We start from the raw sequence: 20,983 nt of genomic DNA on the forward strand, positions 1-20,983 counted from the left end.
TTTTGCAGCTCACTTTTTGAGACTGAATTTTTAGATGTACATTTATTTTTTACAATTCATTGTTATAGATGATGACATTTTTTACACTGAATTCATTTTTTAGGTGTTCATTTTTTTTATTAATTTTTTTTTACATGTCGAATTTTAGAAAACGGAATATTTTGAGACATGGAATATTTTCACGCTGAATTTAATTGAATATTGAAAAAAAATCAGAAGCAAAAATAATTCTGTGCTCTAAATTCTATGGCTTTTAAATTTCAAACGCTGATATCGATGGTTAAAAAAATCCTTATCCCCCATGAGCCACAGGGGGCGCTGTTGCTCGTGGTCGCGGTTCGTGAGCCAGCCCCCGACACTCGGATCTCACAGCCAGCGTGATGATGCTAAGCTAGCTGTCAGCCAGGCATCATTCACGGGTTCTGCCTACCGAGTTAGCTGCCGGATGCTCCCGGTCGTATCCTGCTGGCCGTCTTGACATTCCCTCCACATTCCTGGACGAATTCGTGTCGACTGACCAGAGTCCGCGAATTCAGGTCCACTCCCGACCTAACCTCTCCCCGCTTAGCCTCTCTTTAGCTCGCCGGCTAACGAGAGCTCCCACCCGAAGAACCGGACTGACTGGGTGAGTTGGCGTCGGGCTAGCGGAATTGACGGCGGGTCGCCGCGGCTGTAGTCCGCGAGTAAAAGCGTCTCTACCTGGGGGGTAAACCGAGGGCTGACTGGGGAAGGAGGCCTGCTTTGTAAACCTGTCGACTGCAGCTTGTCAGTAATTCAGAAATGTGTCTGAATGAGCTGTCGGGCCTGTGTGACACCGGTGGAATTCAGGCTAACGCCGAGTAGGAACGTTTTTACCCACTTAACCGACTAACGTAGTCAAGTTTATGTTGCAGTAGTTCGCGAAATATCTCCGTACTGAAGCGTTTGCGTGTGTCGTGTTTGATTGGAAGTCTAGATTCAGGCGAGAGTTGTCTGGCTTCGTTACCGTGACAGTGTTGATTCGAGATAAGTGAGGGCTGAGCTAATTCATGCTAACTACTCCCGAGTTCAATGAAAGTTGAATATATTTGTTTGTCATTGTGGAAGTGGTTACGGTGGTGACCAGTGTTTGTACACACGCAGTAATCGGGAGGGTTTTCAGCCGACACAGGCGGAGCTCTGGTCGGTTGCTTTGCTGCTGGTTGCCGGGTTTGTTTGTGGCTACTTGCTGAACTAAGTTGTTTTTTGCCGTGTCGCTTCGCAGAGCTCCCGGGAAGGACCACACCCAGACAAGATGTCCCTCCATCAGTTTCTGCTGGAACCCATCACCTGCCACGCGTGGAACCGCGACAGGACACGTAAGACCACGAGACGCACACACACACACACCTGTGTCTGCCTCTGCTAACACACTGATTAATACACAAACCATCTACACTATGGATAACATCTGGATTTAATCAATATTCAAGCACAAGATATCACCTTTTGTCTCAGGGACTTATTCAGTTTATGATCAGGTGACTATAACAAGGCCAAAGTGTGCGAACATTATGTGGCGCATAGTGTGAACCGGTCCAGCTTGTCTGCTATCTGTCTCACCCATCATGTGGCCCTGCTGATTTCCTTTTTCAGAAATTGCAATCAGTCCCAATAACCATGAAGTTCATATCTACAAGAAGAGTGGGAACCAGTGGGTGAAGACTCATGAGCTGAAGGAGCACAATGGACACATAACAGGTACTGAATCCAGCTTTTGTGGGACTATGATGATGACTCATATTCATCCAATGTAATCATTAGTGAACGTTTGTGAAAGTCTGCATGGACATGACTCATGTATTATACATAAATACTTATCTGTAGCCAAGCTCATTCGGCCTGTGTCCAGTATCTTCTTGTGGCATTTAATTATTATTTTTTTTTCTGTATGTTGTAGGTATTGACTGGGCTCCTAAAAGCGACCGCATTGTGACGTGTGGAGCAGACCGTAATGCCTACGTGTGGTCCCAAAAGGAGGGTGTATGGAAGCCCACGCTGGTCATCCTCAGGATCAACCGGGCGGCTACCTTCGTCAAGTGGTCTCCACTGGAGAACAAGTTCGCGGTCGGCAGTGGAGCTCGACTCATCTCCGTCTGCTACTTCGAGTCTGAGAATGACTGGTGAGGCTTCTCATGGTGCATTGTAGTGTTTACCTTTCATCAGACAAGTGATCATATTTGATAACACTCATTTGTGTCAGATGCAGTCACAGAAGACATGTTCTCATAGTTGGGCTGAACATGAAAATGGGTGCTGCTTGTGTAGGATATATGAAATTTTGAAGATTATCCTGATCACCACTCATCACCACTACTTAACTCCTCTCAGTGTGTAAACATGGCACCTCCTCCTCGCTGTCACTGCACCCGATTTGATGTTTTGAATTTCTATATGTGGGGATGCCATTTTTGAGTGTGTGTATTTTGCACATCAAAGTAGTTATGGTGATAGATGCATGATATTTAATTTTAAATACAAGACATAAAAAAAATTCAAGTAAAACAAAAAAAATTGGACAGTTGCTGTAAGAACTTTATAGAATGTATAAGATTGTAAACTATTCATCTTAAATATAGAAATCTTGCGACTGAAATCATGATTTAATTTATCTAATCAGAAAATGTTAAATGGAAAAAATATCCAACAAAAATCCATTGTTGTATTCCACTATTTACTGTGTGCCTTACAATGGGTTAATCATTGCATTTACTCAATTGTGTGCAGTATACAGGTAGAAAAATTCAAATGGCTGTTTTCTCAGGTATATCAACAAGTGTTCAGCTTTTCAAAATTGTATGTATTCATTTATGTTGTGAATCCAAAATCATTTTCACAGTTTGAGTTAAATTGTGAGGAAACGTAATGTTTTTATTGTATAGGCTTTAAAAAAAAAAAAAAGATAATCCGATTTGCTTCCGTTCTTTTTTTGCATTGATTTAGGTAACATTCATGTTGCATTAACTTGGAATTCATTGCCGTCATGCACCCCCCCTCATTGACGGTCATTGTATGGAACCTGTACCTGTTTGTCTTCTTTTGGCTTAAAGACCAAAGTGCTGCATTTCATTCGGCTGAGCAGGATCCCCTCCCAGACTCAAAACAACCATTCCTTTTACTCCCAGGCCTTGTTTCTACCTGTTTTCATTCGTCATCCTCTCCCTCACAAACTGTATACCAATTATACACAGCCTGTTTATCGGTCCGCCGGATGTATTTTAGGTTTGATTATGTGCTTCTTGAAATAACCATAAAAGACTGGCGCTCTTGTGTTTTAAGGTGGGTGAGCAAGCACATCAAAAAGCCAATCCGCTCCACCATCCTCAGTCTGGACTGGCATCCCAACAACATCCTGCTGGCTGCCGGCTCCTGTGACTTCAAATGCAGGTGAAACTTGTTGGTGTTTGAATTAGAAACGACACATTGGGAGGAGGAATAACTGAAAAGCGGCCAGACCTCTTTGCCTCATTTGCTGTCCGCATTTCCTTCCCTTGAACTGCGCTCTCCGCCCTCCCTCTCTGTCCTCCAGGGTGTTCTCAGCCTACATTAAAGAGGTGGAGGAGAAACCAGGCCCCACACCCTGGGGCAGCAAGATGCCATTTGGGGCAGTGCTAGCAGAGTTTGGAGGAGCTGGTCTGCATTATTTCTATTAAGTCACTTTCATACCACTGCTGTCCCATCTTTGAACTAAACAAGCTGCTTTTTGTTTGGACTCTCAGGTGGAGGGGGTTGGGTCCACTCGGTCTCCTTCTCAGCTTCTGGTAACCGTCTGGCCTGGGTCAGCCATGACAGCACCGTCACGGTGGTGGACAGCTCCAAGACGGCCAGGTATGTCCTTCTTCCACACAAACAGGTGCTGCGTAAAGCTCGGCTTCTCTCAAGCTCCTAAAACAAACCAAATAAAGGGAAACTGTCCACTATATAATGTGAAAGATGGTGGAAAATAAAGTTTAAGGCTTTGCAACATTACTGCTGTTGGAAAATGTTACTCTTTACGCAAAAAAAAATACGGTCCCATCTTTTTTATAACTAATAGCTAGCTCTAAAAAGTCTCTTCAAGACAAACCAACACATTAATAAAGACATAATTCTTCTTACAGCACTTTGAAAAGCAAAAAGAACTCATTCTATAACAGTAAAACACATTATGTTCCCTCGTCATTGAATTGGAACTGAAAGGTGTACTACATATTTCACCAATCCGTTAAGCTCTCAGCTGGAAAACTCTTTAAAAGTCTTTTTTTTTTTTTTTTTAAATTGCGATACCAACATAACCGAGATGACATGAAAAAATTTATTGGAGGAATAATAATATCCTCATCAGTGTTTAAAAAATAAATTTAAAAAAAGGTTCAGTAGGGAGTTATTTAAGAATAAGACTTTGTCCAAATGTTTTGGTCTAGCGATAATACAATGTGGGTGGTGATTTTGTTGCACTTGAACGATGTTGGTCTCTGAACAATCGCCAACGTTCCTTTAATTTACATTAAAAACTTGTTGAAGCGCCATCTTTGTTACAAGCATTATAAATCACTAGTTTACCTCTGGCTCTCTGGTCCAGAACAAGGCTGCATGTGTGCAGGAGTTTTCACTTTTGATTGTATTTGTTAAAATATTCTGCACAAGTGATGCCTTCTGCTTCAGTTTTATGCTCACTGTATCACAAACTGAACAAGATTACTGTTCTCAACAAAAATAGTTGTCCTACAGCTCCCGAGTAGCAGTCCACTGATGATAGCTGACGTTGATTGTTAGACACAGTGTGTAAGAGGATTTCTGATATGTTACTGGGAGGAAGAAAAAAAAAACCCATCTTTGATTGAACCAGATATTCCACATTGGTCCAAATAAAAGACAGATTTTTTCTTTCTTTCTTGGTTGTTTCTTTTTTTGTTCCTGGAAATAGGTCTGTAAAAGTGAGGTTGTCCTATATTCAGCTCCCGGTGTTACATCAAATTCTACATTAAAAACAGCAGAGTGGCCTCTGAAACATGTCAGAAGTGATGCTCATTAGGCTGCACAGTCTACTGCACATTCATTGTAATTGCAGCATGAACATGTGCAATATAATTATCACAACAGTATGACTCAACTGCAATCAATTGTATTTGTATGCTCTATACACTTGTGCTCTGCACATTCAAAATGAATGAATTTTAATAATGAAACCAAAATGCGATGAATGGTTAATTAATTCACAATGATGATGATCAATCAACGGCACATATTGATTCATCCCTGGTGGCTACATGTCAGATGTCAAAAGCACAAAACTAAAGGAAAAATGACCAAAACCAACAAAGTCAAACTACTTGCATGCTTGTATTTAATCAAAACCATATAGTCATTCCAATCAGGAGAAGCAGGTGCAGAAAGAAAAAGTTGGGAAATATCTTGCCAGCAGACGTGGAGTAGTGAGGAAGAAGTAGAGAGAAATGCGCTCATTGATATCTGGTCTGAAAACTATATATTGTTTGTGGCTACCCGTTAGCCCGGCGCTAATTACCCTAGCCACCATGGGCTAAAGCGGCGGTACTTAGGCTTTTGGTCGGGACCAATCAATGAGCCGTGTTTCTTTTTCACTTCCTCTCTGGTCAGGATTCATTTCTGGCGACGCCCCCAAACAAGCAGCTTTTGTAATTGCCATTGGTCTAAGTGACATTATCCAGGCGGTTTGATCCGGTGCTAAAAGTAATACTTGAACGCCACCTGAACCAAATGAAGGTGTGAAACATACTTAGGTCACTGGAGTATGTATATAAGACTATATGTAACCAGGAAAAGTCTCAGAAGTTCAGCATAGGTGCAGAAAATTTGACATCAGCTGTCTTATTCCATGTGTCTTCATGTTCTTTATTGTAGCGAATATAATGTGGATCTTCACAAAAAGATTTGTTCTGGCAAGCCTTTTTATTCCAAATACGAGGGTCTTCTAATCACAGTCGTCTTTTCATATTCAGACTAATATGGTGTGTTTGTGTTTGTAAACCAATCTGATTGATGAGATGGAAATTACTGTTGCCTAGCAACAGATTATAAGGTAGACGCTTCTCAAGCAATCTGATTAAATCGAAACAAAAAAGAAAAACATGGTCCCTTTCATTAAATTAAAATGATTATCTCCAGCTCATATATAACGTTGAAAAATCAGCTTATCACATTTAGAAATACATTTATGGAATGAATATAAGATAATTTTCAGTTTGAGAATTAATTTTAATTTCCAGTAATCTTGTTGGTCATAGTGAGTATTCCCTGATTTTTAAGCACCCGCTGCAGGGGTGGCCAACTGTTGATCCATTAAAGTGAAATCATCTTCATGCAATCTTTTGCAGCAATAAATAGTTCTCGTGTGAAACTCGGAGTTCGGATTTTCTTAAGTCGTACTCAAACGCATAGCACCATAATGTGCAACATCTCCCTCACTCTCGTTGTCACACAGTCTAACACAAAACCAGCCCGAACAAGATAATAAAGATGGGAGAATAATAAAGGAACGATGATGGAGGATGATAAATGAACAGAAATACAGAACTATTGGGAATAACTACGCTAAATGTTGAAATAAAGTCCTGGGAAGTAATGTTCATGTAGTAAACAAAGGCTCAGGTACATATAGACACTTCAGATACGCCACACGGGGCAGGTCTGTGGAGAAGTTGGAGAAATTACAAACGGCTGCAAAAGCGAAGACGGATACCACAAAAATATCTAATAATGTCACTGGTATTCACTGCAGTGTCACCAAAATCACTGGAGCCTTCACTTGATCACACTACAACTCTTGAGTTGATAGTGATATGTGGTTTGTAGTTTCTGTCTTTGCTGTTGTAGTGGTTTTGCAGTTTGCAATTTGCAGACGGTCCCTGCACATTTATGTGGGCTGAAGGGGCCGGAATTATTCCTGTTAATGCCTGTAAGCCCACACCTTGTTGTCTAACTTTCATATTTCCACGTGGAGATGTGTCATACTATATGTATGTATTTTCACTTTATATCATTTCGTGTCTGTGTGAGAGAGGGAGTTTGTTTGAAAGCCCACATGTGTACGATGTGGCTCTTTGTAGTACCACCGTCATTTTTGTGACTCATGGTCTCTGACTGGTTGGCCACCCCTGACCTGCTGGGTTGGAGAAGTTAAATGAAACGCAACAACATAGTAATACATTATCAGTTATTGTAGGACGCAAGATGTGAGACATCAGCAAGAAAACTTTCACATTTCAATGCTTTGACGACTTACAACTGAAGTTAATTTGCGTGTTTTTTGTGTGTTCAGTCCCTCACAGCTGAAGACGGAGTTCCTTCCTCTGCTCAGTGTCATTTTTATTTCAGAGAACAGTCTAGTAGCTGCGGTAAGAAAAAAAACCCAAAAAACTTTCTTGACACATGACAACAGCTCATAAAAGTCGGTTCACCTCCACTGTTGCTTGTTTCCGTTGTCAGGGTCATGACTGTTGCCCCATGCTGTTCCGTTGTGATGATGGTGGATCCCTGACCTTTGTGTCGAAGCTGGACCTCCCCAAGCAGAGCATCCAGAGGAACATCTCTGCCATGGAGCGCTTCAGGAACATGGACAAGAGAGCCACCACTGAGGACCGCAACACTGCCCTGGACACACTGCACCAGAACAGCATCACGTGAGTCAGACGGCAGCAGCCAGGCCAGATGCATAGTTTAAATTAAAGTGCAGATTGTATAAAGATCTATTTTATTCTTCAGATTTACATAAGTCATATTGATCAAATTCCAAATTTTATTAATGGTTTTCACCAAATGAAGGAATTGCTCAACCTTTTTTCATTGGAGTCAGATGTGCAATGATTGTTTGTTCAGTTGCATTTGATCATGTTGAATTGTAAACAAATGGATGTCACAAGAACTGAAAGCAGGTTTTTATTTCTGTTCACATTTTTAAGTCCGACTTTGATATTTGTACAGAAACAGATGCACTTTGATTTTATCAACATCTAGCTTTAAGTAGTTAATACTGGGATGCATTTCCTGTTGGTGTGGGGTTGGTTTCCCCTTGTTGGCTCCTGTAGAACATCAGGGGGCCGCGGGTTTGGTACAGGGGGGCTGAAGCAGGTGGGGGCAGGTCCATATTGGTGTAAAGTGAAAAGTCAAACATGAGCGTCACAGCACCGCACTGCAGGGGAGCCGGAGATTATTCAGATCTCACAATTAATATTCGGATAGTTGGGACCATTTCAGCTTGAAATTTGCCAGGAAAACCTGTCCATTGTCCGCAATTGGCAGGTTGTCCGTTCATCAAGGTGTGTTAACAGTTACAGCCTGTCGGTGCACTCTGATTCGTCCGCTCTTATCGGGTCCGCTTGTCAGAGTTTCTACTGTCGAGGCTTCCTCTTTCAAATTTGAGTATTTCAACCAATAGAACGAGCTCTTTCTCCGTGTCGCAAACCAATCATCCACCACTGGCCAGACCACATTCAAATCCTCCCACTGACAACAAAAGTATGTCAATAATTTGGGACTACTTTGGATTTGCAGCGACAGACACTCATTAAAAAAGATTCTCTGCGAGTCGTGAATCCAGCACTTCATGTCACTGTGTCGCTTTGATGAATGTTAAAGTTAAGTCAGTTAAACTAACATGCAGGTTTTGGTCTTTTGAGTGGAAAACGTAGTAGTAAATCACAAGTAATGTTGTCTCTTGCTGTGGTTGTAGACTAGAGTACATGTTCATGCTTTTTGATTGACCTCTGTGTGCTTCCTGCTCTTCAGCCAAGTGTCTATCTACGAGGGAGACAAAAGGGATTGTCGCAAGTTCTGCACCACAGGCATCGATGGAGCGATGACCATTTGGGACTTTAAGGTCAATAATCTTTCTTTTTCACACTTGAATTCGCCACCGTCCACCATCATTGACTTTCTCTTTCTGCCCCCCCCCCTCAGAGTCTAGAAGCTTCTATCCAGGGTCTCCGCATCATGTGAAGAAATCTTGTGAATGAATGAAGAGACGCTGCGGCCTCACTTCTCCCCTCCCCTCTCCTGAACGCAGCCAGTAACATACACAACTGACCACCTTATCGAGTGTCTGCTGAAGCACTGATCAGACCATAACACACTCTTGTGGGTGCTCACTCACTCTCTCTCTCACACACACATACACTACACACACACACTGAGCTGACGTGTGAAATCACTGTTGATTTATTTTTTGTTTGTTTTTAAATGAAGGTTAACCAGGTGTCAAATTGGGAAGGTCCTCTGACACGTATTAAAACGTGACGTGAAATGTGTGTTTTTATGTTCTCTAACCTCCTGTACCAAAAGTCGGAACACTAAAAGGTGTGTTTTATCCAAAAATCAGACTGTATTTCACCTCAGATTAACCTCAACATGACCTCTGAATATCAGTGTCCGGCAGAGGGGAGGATGGCTCGTTCCACCTCCTGGAGGATGGTAGATATTCTCCGGTGGGGCGAAGTCTCTGTTCAGGTTCTACCCCGAGGTTGTGGATATTCTGAGAACATGTTGGGGCTTTGCTGCTGGGAGCTGTACAGGTCTGATGGTGGAAGAGAGAAAGCGGCTGTCTCAACTCTGTGGAGTCGCAGCTCGCCAGCACTAGGCTCTGTAGCTACTACACTAAAACCACACGAGACGGAGGATTTCTATGTAACTGATCAAGAGGTAGACATGAAATAAAGATGAAAATACATTTACAGTACACAACTCACTTGACTGCTCTCTTCCTTTCTGTTTCTGTGCTCTGACATCGCCTGCTGGTTCGTGCAATCTGCATATCCGCTTGGATGCCTCTCAGGTGTGTGTGTGTGTGTGTGTGTGTGTGTGTGTGTGTGTGTGTGTGTGTGTGTGTGTGTGTGTGTGTGTGTGTGTGTGTGTGTGTGTGTGTGTGTGTGTGTGTGTGTGTGTGTGTGTGTGTGTGTGTGTGTGTGTGTGTGTGTGTGTGTGTGTGTGTGTGTGTGTGTGTGTGTGTGTGTGTGTGTGTGTGTGTGTGTGTGTGTGTGTGTGTGTGTGTGTGTGTGTGTGTGTTAAATTGGAATGGTAATATTTTTTTGGAGGTTGAACTTTGGGTTTAAAACAGCCACGAGAAAGAAAGAAAAGATCCAAAGCGTGCCCCCCCCCCCCCCCCCCCCCCCCCCAAAAAAAAAAGTCCTCCTTTGCTCGGGGATACTTTTTGCTGAGATCCCGTTATCACTGCCTCGTCTTTGTTGGAACATTACAGTTTGATAATAAACCACGGAGACAAAATGAGAATCCCATTAAGTCCAAATATACAGACCCAGCCATATGGAACTTGAGTTCACTTTACAGGAATGTGGTTTATTCCTGAAACAACCAGAAGGGGGGAAAAAAAATAATGTGAAAGAAACCTATTCCACTAGGCTGGGCCCTTAAATGTTCATTTTAAAGCCCAGAACTAAATAGGTAGTTTTCATACTAGAATGTAGACGTCTTCAACACTAAAGCTGGAGAGGAAATGATTGAGCAGCCAGTTGTTTTAGTGAAGTGTTGTAGGCTTTACTCAAACTTTCCAGTTCATCCCTTTATTTAGTGAGCAAAAACAACCCCTGCCTACTCTTATGTTTTGGCCTTTTTATTTTTCTTGCTTTACATTTCAATTTAATTCCTAATAATTGCAAGAGTTCATCAGTATCCCATAAATTTTTGCTGTAGTCCAGCAAACGCTACTTTATGATCCGATGTGGTTTCACATCAACAAGTACCTTCACTGATGTTAAAAACACGTGTGCTCAAAAAGATCATGCAAACGACACAAAGAAAGTCTGCCGACCTATGAATTGATATTTGAAAAACTTTGCTCTGAAACAAGTGCTCGTTACTTCACTACTGACTGGCCTCTGGCTAAAAACAGCTTTTAGGTAACGGAACGAAACGGCTTCATTGGTCTACTCTATGTAGAAATATTACAGATTAATAGATGTGTGGTTGTATTAGAATATTGCTTTCACAAGGGAAAATTAATTTTGTACCTTTAAAGTGTTGCATCATATTAGATCATGTTCAACTGCAAAATAAATTTATAAAGGCTCATTTAAGGTCACACAAAAGTCATATATTGTATTTTTGCTGACACTCGAGATCGTATATCAAGTCAGTTTAATTTAAAAAAAAAAATGAACTTCTCAAAGTCAGTCTATGAGACAAACAACACAGCAGACCCACTATGCAAACAAAGCAGCGTCCAACATGCCTGTAAACCTGCTGTGCTGTTGATTCAGGAGGTCTTAGCACTGATTGTTTTGGGGAAGGAGTCATTTTGGTGTCTCGTAAATCATTGTGGTCAAACATGTGGCACGCAGGCCTAAACTGGCCAATCAGAGGTTCTGCTCGGTCGAGTACAAAGAAGACTTAAACAAAGGCTTCTCTGATTCACTTCATGGCGGATTGTGCTGAACCAGTAAGAACTTGAGGCTAAATAGATCGATGTGGACATCGCCTTGACATGGGGACAAGAAAAGTTTCAGATGACCTTCAGATGAACTTGTTTAATGTCGTCAACCAACAACGTGCCCTGCCCTCTGCTGGATTCATTTACTAAACAACCTCGCCAACGCGGGGGATGTATGACGTTTGTAGTTCATGTTTCAAAAGCAGATTTAAGACTTAACGAAGCACCGATCCCACATCAGTGATGTATTTTGCACCAGACGGCGTAAACATGGCTTTATGTTAAGATTGCATATATTTCACTTTAAAATGTTCCGCTTATTCAGGCTTCCTAAAATACCAGACTTCTTGAAATTTTATTTTGAAATGATTTAGCTCTCATCTATCTGGCCCCTTAAAAATCTAATTTGGTGGCCCTTAAATCAAAATGAGTTGTTGCTGCTGTAAATGGAGTTCACTCATAGAGCTCATTCACACTGTGCTAATATCACACTTTATACTCTTTACCCTCACACACATGGATAACACCGTGATGCACAGTGCCGGACTGCCATTAGAAGCAACTTTGGGGTTTGAGCGTCTTGCTCAAGGACACTTCGACGCATGGACAACGCGAGACGGGGATTGAACCACCAACCTTGCGACTGGAAGACGACCAAGCGAGCCTCAAAGTGAGTCAAAAGCAGTCTCTGCTGCGGAACTGCTGATTTATCCACTTTGTTTTAAAGCAATCTAAAGGAGGACGGTGTTTTCATTCTTTATAATTGTAATCATATAAGCACAGTTTTTGGAACTATTTTAGTATTTCATCAGATGAAGCAATTATCACAAAGGACATTTTGAAAATGCTTCAGACTTTTTAGTTTTCAGTTGTCTGACAGAGCAGCTTTTATCATAAGAATTGTGAAAACATATTCAGACTTCAACTAAAGCGATCATTTAAAACTTACAAAGATTATTTACTGATGCTGATGCAGAGAATAAGTTCATTTGAACCCTGAAGATGTTTGAGAGGGAACAAGAGACTCCAACAGAAAGTAACGCAATAAAGTAGAGTTCACATTTCAAAAGAAAAGAGAGGTTGGATTTTAGGGAGCAACAACAGGAGCAAATATAAAGTATAGTTCACTCTCTTTTTCCCTGACGCCACCCTTTCTTCCCCTCTTTACTTCCCTCCTCTTCAACTTTGTTCCCGCCCCCTTCTTTTTCATGTCTTTTCAGGCTTTTCTTTTTTTTTTTTTTGCCTCCCCCCTCTTCAACCTCCTTTTTGAATAGCATTGTATTGAGCTCATGCTCCTCCCTCGCTTCCTACTTCTACCTGCTTCCTTTTTCTCTGTTCTTGTGTAAAATGTAAACCTTTGACAGCCTTTCTCCTCAGGTTTTCTGCCCCCCCCCCCGAGCTGCTGAGACCTGCACAGACTTCCTGTACGTGTCCCCGCCTGAGCTTCACTGTGCCCTCCTCCACTTCCCCCTCTGACCTCTCCTCCCTCTCGTCAGCTCGGCTGCTCCCTTTTCCTGAACTCACTCTGTCGTTGGCGTTCGCGTTGACTGGCCAGAGTCCGCGAGCTGAACACCCTCTTCCTTCATTTGATCTGCTACTCTCTCTTCTCTCTCTCTCTCTCTGTCCCCTCCCTCACCCATCTCTGCAGCTCTCTGCAGCCATTCACCCATTCATCTCTGCTCTGCCCCCGGGGGTAAGTAGCTTAGAAAATACTTAACAGTTGACTGAGTTTGTTTAGACATCTCAGTCACACCACCCGCACACTGGGGAAGTATGATGTGTTTTTTCAGGAGAAGAATGGAGAGAGTGCAACAGGCAGTCCTGCTGCCCACATTCACTCACTCACAGCAGAGACGTGTGGATAATGTTATGTAACATTTGTTGGCGGGTGGTTGAACCGTTAGAATCTTACTTAAAGTTTGATTCTGGGGGACGTGTGATGCCTTTGACCTGCTCAGTTCCACTCGTACCGCAGAACGGTCTGGTTTTCATTAACACAGCCGGGTGAGACGAGTTCAGTGTGTTTCAGTGAAAATCAGCTGGTGATGTGTGTGTGTGCGTGTGTGTGTGTGACTGACCAGAATATTATCAAGAAGTGTGTCTCCAGGTTTATACAGCATGATTTTCTTTATTAAAAGTGTTCTGCAGTTTCTGTCCCTCCTTCGTCCCTTCCCTTCTGAACAATGTAACTTCTGTTTTTTTAATAGATTTGACTGTTGCCCACCGACCCCTGGTTCCTCTCCTCACTTCCTGATCTGTCTCTTGACATCTGATTGGCTATGGCCTACCACAGCTTCCTGCTGGAACCAATTAGCTGTCACTCCTGGAACAAAGATCGGACCCGTAAGTTGTTCTGCTTTTTATTTCGTTTCATTATTTAGCTCTGCGCTGTTGTATGCCGTTTACCATAGAGCGAGTGGTGTAATGAACAGAGGTCTGTGATTGGCTCCCAGGTGGCAGAAGGTATTTCCTGTTTCCTGTTAACAGTGAGGCGCAGGAGGCCTCACTCCGTTCACTGGAGGAAAGCAACGCCATATTTGGCTTCTTGTGGGTTTTTTTTTTTTATCAGCGCTTTAGTTTCTGGGTGAAGCGGATGTAACACATCGAGTCACACGCAGCTTGCGAGCGGAACACTCAAAGTTTCATCCTCCTGCAAACAAATGCAGAGTGAAGCACCCACACTGACGAACGCTGCCGCTGACTCATCAGCTGACTACAACATGAAGGCCTCGCTACACTGTTATGGGAGGAAAGATTGCCGTTCTTGTCTATTTAAAGACACCATGTGTCTATGTGCTGCCTGTGGGCAGATACAAACTGTATTTCTTCAGTTTTTCCTCTGTTCTCGTGCACACAGTCAGCTGTGTCTTTTCCACTTCACCGATCAGCCCGTCGAACTCATGTCGGTCACACTGCAGGTCGTCATAAACGCAGATGAACCGTTCCCCGTGTCTGTTTCTGTGCCCCAGAGATCGCCCTGTGTCCTAACAACCATGAGGTCCACATCTACAAGAAGGACGGGACCAAGTGGACCAAGATCCATGAGCTGAAGGAGCACAATGGGCAGGTGACAGGTGAGAAACTGAAACATAAGCTTTCACGTTGATCAGGCAAACATTTGCAGGTTTGTGAGACCAAGGTTTCTATTGAAATTGTAAGACCATCATATTCATATTACAAACGAGAAATGTGTCTTTGGGACCATAAGATTTACCCCAGAATGTCGTCAGTACGGCTGTCAACTCACTGACAAGATTCATTCGTAACATGACAGAGTTAAAGGGACCTTGGAAAAAAGAGGCAGAAGCTCTAATTAGCTGTGATTGTTTTGACAACTCCACAACCAGACAATCTAAGTAACTCTTGGAGGCATGAATTTAATCATGATTTTAATCATAAATGAGAAAGACGAAGCCTCCTTAAAGCAACCAATAATGTAACAAGGGCCAATCATGTAAGAAACTGCCAATAACATAGTAAGTTGGGCCATTTTTATTGTAATGAAGCCAATAATGCAATCAAATAGTCAGACATTTTACAGTCACACTTGAGAGAGAGTGCTGCAGAGTAGGAATCCTCAATGAATGAATGTGACAACTGTCCCATCCACTATACCTATTTGTGATAATCAGACGGCACAAAACATGCAAGAAAAGTTATATTCCTTTTAACCCTATTTATGTATCCTTGCACCACTGGCAAGTTATTACATTATGGGCTTTATTATGTTGAAAAAGAATCAAAATGATCACCTTATTGGCCATTATTACTTTATTGGTTATTACACTCCTCAAGAGGAAAGTAAAAAATGCGAGAGGACAAAATAGATTTCGCCCTCTCAGCTTCCACACATACATGCTTTTAGACTTCCTGTTTTTTGGGTTGGGTTTTTTTTACTTTAAATTATGTTACAGTTAAAGGTTGTTGGGAGCTGGGGACAATAAAAAGCAGAACCTTTTTATCTTTATTAAATGTTTTCAGTTTGAGTCTTTATATTTAGCCTACAACTACTCTGTTACACTAAAGCCTATTCTCTTATTATGATTTGTCTACTTTAAATTATACAAGCGTTTTCATAAAATATCCAATAGTGTTTCCTCCTGATTTGGGATTTCTTCTTCCAGGCCTCAGGTATCTGAAAATCGTGGAAATGGGATTTGCATAAATTTCCTGCGTTTGCTCATTCTAATGCACACGTTGCCTTAAATGCAGAGTATTTCTTTCCCTCACAGGCATCGACTGGGCTCCAGAGAGTAACCGTATTGTTACTTGCGGAGCCGATCGTAACGCCTACGTGTGGACCCTCAAAGAAGGAGCGTGGAAGCCCACTCTGGTCATCCTCAGGATCAACCGCGCGGCCCGCTGTGTGAAATGGTCCCCCAAAGAGAACAAGTTCGCTGTGGGCAGCGGCTCACGCCTCATCTCCATCTGCTACTTTGAGCAGGAAAATGACTGGTGAGGCTGCGGGAAGAAAACCTGTTGCTCATCCACATGTAAGACTGTGTTTGCGAAGTAACGAGACGCCGGCTCACACTGTGCTGTCCCCCTGCAGGTGGGTGTGTAAGCACATCAAGAAGCCCATCCGTTCCACCATCCTGAGTTTGGACTGGCATCCCAACAACGTGCTGCTGGCTGCCGGTTCCTGTGACTTCAAATGCAGGTATGTCTCTCTTAGGATACTTCTGAAATCGCACACAAACAAAACTCCACACGGGACAAAAGCGTCAAGCTGCTCCGCCTGTCCCACAGGGTGTTTTCAGCCTACATAAAGGAGGTGGAGGAGAAGCCTGGCCCGACTCCCTGGGGCAGCAAGATGCCATTTGGAGAGGTGCTGTTTGAGTCCGGAAGCCCTGGATCCTCGCCACAGACTTCCGGAGGAGGCGGTGGTTGGGTGCACAGTGTGTGTTTCTCCCACTCTGGGAACCGCCTGGCCTGGACGTCTCACGACTCCACCGTGTCCGTGGCAGAGGGGGGAAAGACCAGCACGTAAGAGCTCACCTGCATGTGTGTGTGTGTGTGTGTGTGTGTGTGTGTGTGTGTGTGTGTGTGTGTGTGTGTGTGTGTGTGTGTGTGTGTGTGTGTGTGTGTGTGTGTGTGTGTGTGTGTGTGTGTGTGTGTGTGTGTGTGTGCGTGCGTCTCTGACCTTTTGTTTTGGCTTTTGCAGAACCAACAGTCTAAGCTCGGAGACTCTTCCTCTGCTGTGCGTCACCTTCATCACTGAGAACAGCTTAGTGGCAGCTGTGAGTTTTCCTTCTTATTCAACATTAATTTGAAGCCACTGTTCATCCTTATTGAATTTTGTCGACACACCAGATGTTGTGGTTGTAACCTTTTCACCTACTATAGCCTTCACGATGGAAACATGACGTAAATTACCACCCACTGTACAGCTGCCTCGACAGTGATCACTTTACACCGGGAAGCAATGACTTGGCTTTACAGATGATATCTGCTCCTCTAAGTGATTACCTGCACTTTCACTTTTGTTTGAGAGTTATCAGAAAGCAGAAAATACTGCTGACCTTTTCTTGTAATTATTCAAATTTGGCTGGGGCATTATTATCATCCCTATTTTCTTAGTGACAAAATAAGAAATCCATTTACACAAAGTTTATTTATTTTCTTTAAATTTTTAGGTCTACACAGTCAGTTTCAATCACTTTTCTATAGAGGACACAGACATTTTTTATTGCTGTATTTCAGTAATAGGTGTATTTAATTTAATTTAATTTAATTTAATTTAATTTAATTTAATTTAATTTAATTTAATTTATTTTTATTTTTATTTTTATTTTTATTTTTATTTTTATTTTTATTTTACTTTATTTTATTTTATTTTATTTTATTTTATTTTATTTTATTTTATTTTATTTTATTTTATTTTATTTGTGCACTTTGAATTGAGGACACTATTCAATGTTACATTTGTTAAAGAAAAATGAAGTCTTCATTGAGAAATGCACATATTTCTAACAGTTTCTATGATCACTTTAAAACTGATAAACACATATATCACATCTACTGAGTGTGCTTTAAGGCTGTTTTGTTTTTTCAACAACAACTAAAATGTTAAAATGATGTTCAGTTAATTCCTTTCTTTATTTAAACCCACTCCCTCTACTGTGCCTCTCCACTTAGGGCCATGACTGTTACCCGGTGCTGTTTGTGTACGACGGGGCCAAAGGCAGCATGACTTTCGGTGGCAAGCTGGACGTTCCCAAGCAGGCATCACAGAAGGGCATCAGCGCCAGGGAACGCTTTCAGAACCTGGACCGCCGCGCCTCTGAGACCCAGAGCACCGAGAAGGACCTGAACACGCTGCACAAGAACAGCATCAGGTCAGGAGAAACATGTGCTTCAGTTTGGGCGGTGGATAAAGAGAATCACTGAGCTTTTGGGTGTCTGTCGTAAGGAACACAAATATCTGTACTTCCTGTTTACATTTTAAAGAAGATTGGTACGTTGCCGTTTCTCTATTATATTCACTTGCACATGATAAATTCCTGTTATGAAATGTTCTTGTATTTTGCACAGTTCACTAAACCAACAAGTATTTATCTTTAGTATGTTTTTTTCTTAAATCAGTGTTTCTTTGTGTTAAACTGAGCCTAAACTGACTTGTTTGAAATTCTTTCAGCCAAATCTCAGTGCTGGACGGAGGAAGAACCAAGTGCACTCGGTTCTGCACCACTGGTATGGACGGAGGGATGTGCATCTGGGATGTTAAGGTAACACACATGCACAGAATATGGTCTTCTGCTCCATAACTCTGTGATCTCATGGTTTTTTTTTCTGTGTCTTCCCAGACTCTGGAGTCTGCTATGAAGAACTTGAAGATTGTTTGAACTGAAGTTTACATTTCTCGGACCAAAGTGTCGTAGCTTCTGGAAATATGAAGAAAAATTGATGCCTTACTACACAAAGCTTCTCGGCCGTATGTTAATCAGATGCTGTTTTCTTTTTCTTTTCTTTTTTTATACCAGTTAACCGATCGGACCTCAGGTCTCCCAGTTTTTGTAATCCCTCTAAAGCTCTGTGCTGAGCTTGTTAAACCACACGCTGCATTGCAGAGGGACTGACCTCAGGTCTGCTAAAGGTACTTAGCGAGTTAGATTAGTACAATCACAAAGAGCTCAGACTGAGCTGAACGCTTAAAGCGGGCATCTTATAATAATCTGAAGGAAATTCTGCAGTATTGTTAAGAGCTTATGCTGGTCATAATAAGCATTTAATAAATAATTGCTATTACACTTCTGTGTGTGTGTGTGTGTGGGTGTGTGATCATTCACATGTGACATGTAACTATTTAGAAAAAGGGAAATAACTACATTTTTTTATAGTTCACAAGGAAATTATCCCCTCGAGAAATTCCCTTATGTGCAATAAGTTTGAACTGAACAGTAGTAGCTGTATTTTTTTTAAAGACAACTTTATTGAAATTATTAAGTTAGTTTGACGTCACTCAATATCTATACATCTCCATGAGAAATGTATTTATACTATTTATTAATGATGCACTCTGTATTAAATCAAGCTTTTCATAGTTTAAGTGAAAATAGTCACGGTTTGGCAGCAGTAGAGAACGAAAAAACTTCCCAGCTCCATGAATATTGTCATTTGTAAATTTTTATTTTTTATTAAAGCATAAACAAAAACAAAAAAACAAAAATGGAGTAATGCTGTTTTCAAAAGCACATTTGTCAATAAAGAATACAAAATATATTGGCAAGGTAAAGTAAAAATAAAACTCGTAAAAATGCTGTTGTGAGCTACATTTATAAACACAGCTGAGCCTCTCTGTGACTGAATTTGATTTAGAAAAAAAGACTTGCTGTTGTTATGCTCAATATGGTCTATATTGAAACACCAGCAGGCCACAGTGTGGGATATTCCCAGCTCAATAACGTCATCGCTCATTCCTGATTAAGGAAAGAAAAAAACCCCCAACAAATTACGTAAACATATACAAATGCTGTTGCCGGCTGCATTCCTGACTTTAACAAATCACAATCCAGCGCCTCTGTGATTGAATTTAAGAAAAAAAAAGAGTTGGTATTATTGTCAATATTCAAACACATGTTGTGTGATAAAATCACCACATTAAAACGAAATGGGAAATTCCCACCTCAGTGATTTGTAATTTACAGTTTTATCAAAGCTACTAAAAAATGATAAGAATCTGTATTTAATACCGTTAACTTCAAACAAGTCACAAGTTAGTGGTTGAATTATTTATTTATTTTTAAGTTGAAACTGTGAGAGCGCCGCTGTTCATCTGCGCGAATGCAGCTCCACCTTCAGGCAGAGACGGGTACTGCACGCACCGATTTGCCACTGTTATGAATCAGCCGCTCGCGAACTGATGTGGTGAAAAACAATCCTCCTCTCCGAGTCGTGATGAGAGAGAGAGAGAGAGAGAGAGAGAGAGAGAGAGAGAGAGAGAGAGAGAGAGAGAGAGAGAGAGAGAGAGAGAGAGAGAGAGAGAGAGAGAGAGAGAGAGCACCTCCACCAGCGGCAGCGGCACCGACCGTGCATAAACCCAGCGCGTCCACAGAGACTCGTTCCCTCCTCCTCCTCTTCCTCCTCTTCTTCCTCCTCCTCCTCTCCTCTCCTCTTCTTCCTCCACCTCCTCCTCCTCCTCCTCCTCCGACGCCCACACTTCCGGACTGGACCCTCTGGAGGCAGCTGGGTCGAGATGCAAACCGTCTCCCGGTGCCGCTTGAAATGAGGATAAAGACGACGACGGTGAAACGGCGACGATCGTCACGTTCCAGTCCGAAGTGACCGGCGGAGCGAGCCGTGCCCCCCGCAGTGAGAGGAGATCCGGGCTCCGGCCACACTGTGTCTGCTGTCAACTGTTGCTGATTTCCACTGTAAATGAATCTTGTAAGGTGGGTGAAATGCGCGTATTGAAATCCTCACGAGGAAGGATCATGTTAACATCATGCAGCCTGGCAACTGATGGTGACGATGATGATGATGATGATGATGATGATGATGATGATGATGATGATGATGATGATGGTGGTGATGAGGAGGAGGAGGGTGGTGGTGATGATTAAGAGGAAGATGCTGACGATGCTGGGAGGATTTCACTGTTGACAACATAACATTTGGCTCTCTTACATACACACCTCATGTTAAGATGCCCCCTGTAGACCAGGGGGGTTATTTTCTTTTATTATTAAAGACCTCTCTCTATCTCTCTCTCTCTCTCTCTCTCTCTCTCTCTCTCTCTCTCTCTCTCTCTCTCTCTCTCTCTCTTTTACTCTCACACACACACACACACACACACACACACACACACACACACACACACACACACACACACACACACACACACACACACACACACACACACACACACACACACACACACACACACACACACCTGTCAGCCCCTTCATCCTGCTCCTCCTCCTCCTCATTTCCTCCCAACTTCCAGTGAAATGCCGGCCAGGCGCTGCTTCAGAAGAATAGTTCCTACTAAGTCATGTCAAGTGAATGCATGTTGGTATTGAATTTCTCTGTTCGTCTGTTTGTTGCTTTTCCGATTAACGGTTTGAT

General features: G+C 42.3%; 2 protein-coding genes across 6 annotated transcripts; both read left to right on the forward strand.

The window, feature by feature from the left end:
- The first annotated feature begins 303 nt into the window (after positions 1-303).
- arpc1a (actin related protein 2/3 complex, subunit 1A) lies at positions 304-9,717 on the forward strand. Of its 5 annotated transcripts, none has more exons than XM_080463484.1 (11): positions 304-625; positions 1,244-1,337; positions 1,615-1,719; positions 1,919-2,141; positions 3,298-3,405; positions 3,548-3,651; positions 3,738-3,846; positions 7,298-7,373; positions 7,465-7,658; positions 8,764-8,854; positions 8,935-9,717. In XM_080463484.1, the coding sequence occupies exons 2-11, from the start codon at positions 1,274-1,276 to the stop codon at positions 8,971-8,973; spliced, it is 1,113 nt and encodes a 370-aa protein (XP_080319610.1). In that variant the 5' UTR covers positions 304-625; positions 1,244-1,273; the 3' UTR covers positions 8,974-9,717. The 5 variants fall into 5 exon arrangements, with proteins under 5 accessions (XP_080319610.1, XP_080319611.1, XP_080319614.1 ...); XM_080463485.1 differs by having other exon boundaries at positions 615-839; XM_080463488.1 differs by having other exon boundaries at positions 620-1,161.
- A 3,033-nt stretch (positions 9,718-12,750) lies between these two features.
- Positions 12,751-18,664, forward strand: arpc1b (actin related protein 2/3 complex, subunit 1B). The gene is made up of 10 exons (XM_080463489.1): positions 12,751-13,109; positions 13,624-13,759; positions 14,386-14,490; positions 15,649-15,871; positions 15,969-16,076; positions 16,166-16,402; positions 16,581-16,656; positions 17,555-17,754; positions 18,054-18,144; positions 18,223-18,664. Exons 2-10 carry the CDS (start codon positions 13,696-13,698, stop codon positions 18,259-18,261), a joined length of 1,143 nt encoding a protein of 380 aa, XP_080319615.1. The 5' UTR covers positions 12,751-13,109; positions 13,624-13,695; the 3' UTR covers positions 18,262-18,664.
- The last annotated feature ends 2,319 nt before the right edge of the window (positions 18,665-20,983 follow it).

The sequence above is a fragment of the Lipophrys pholis genome (genome assembly GCF_963383615.2).
Source record: "Lipophrys pholis genome assembly, chromosome: 5".
NCBI classification, from domain to species: domain Eukaryota; kingdom Metazoa; phylum Chordata; class Actinopteri; order Blenniiformes; family Blenniidae; genus Lipophrys; species Lipophrys pholis.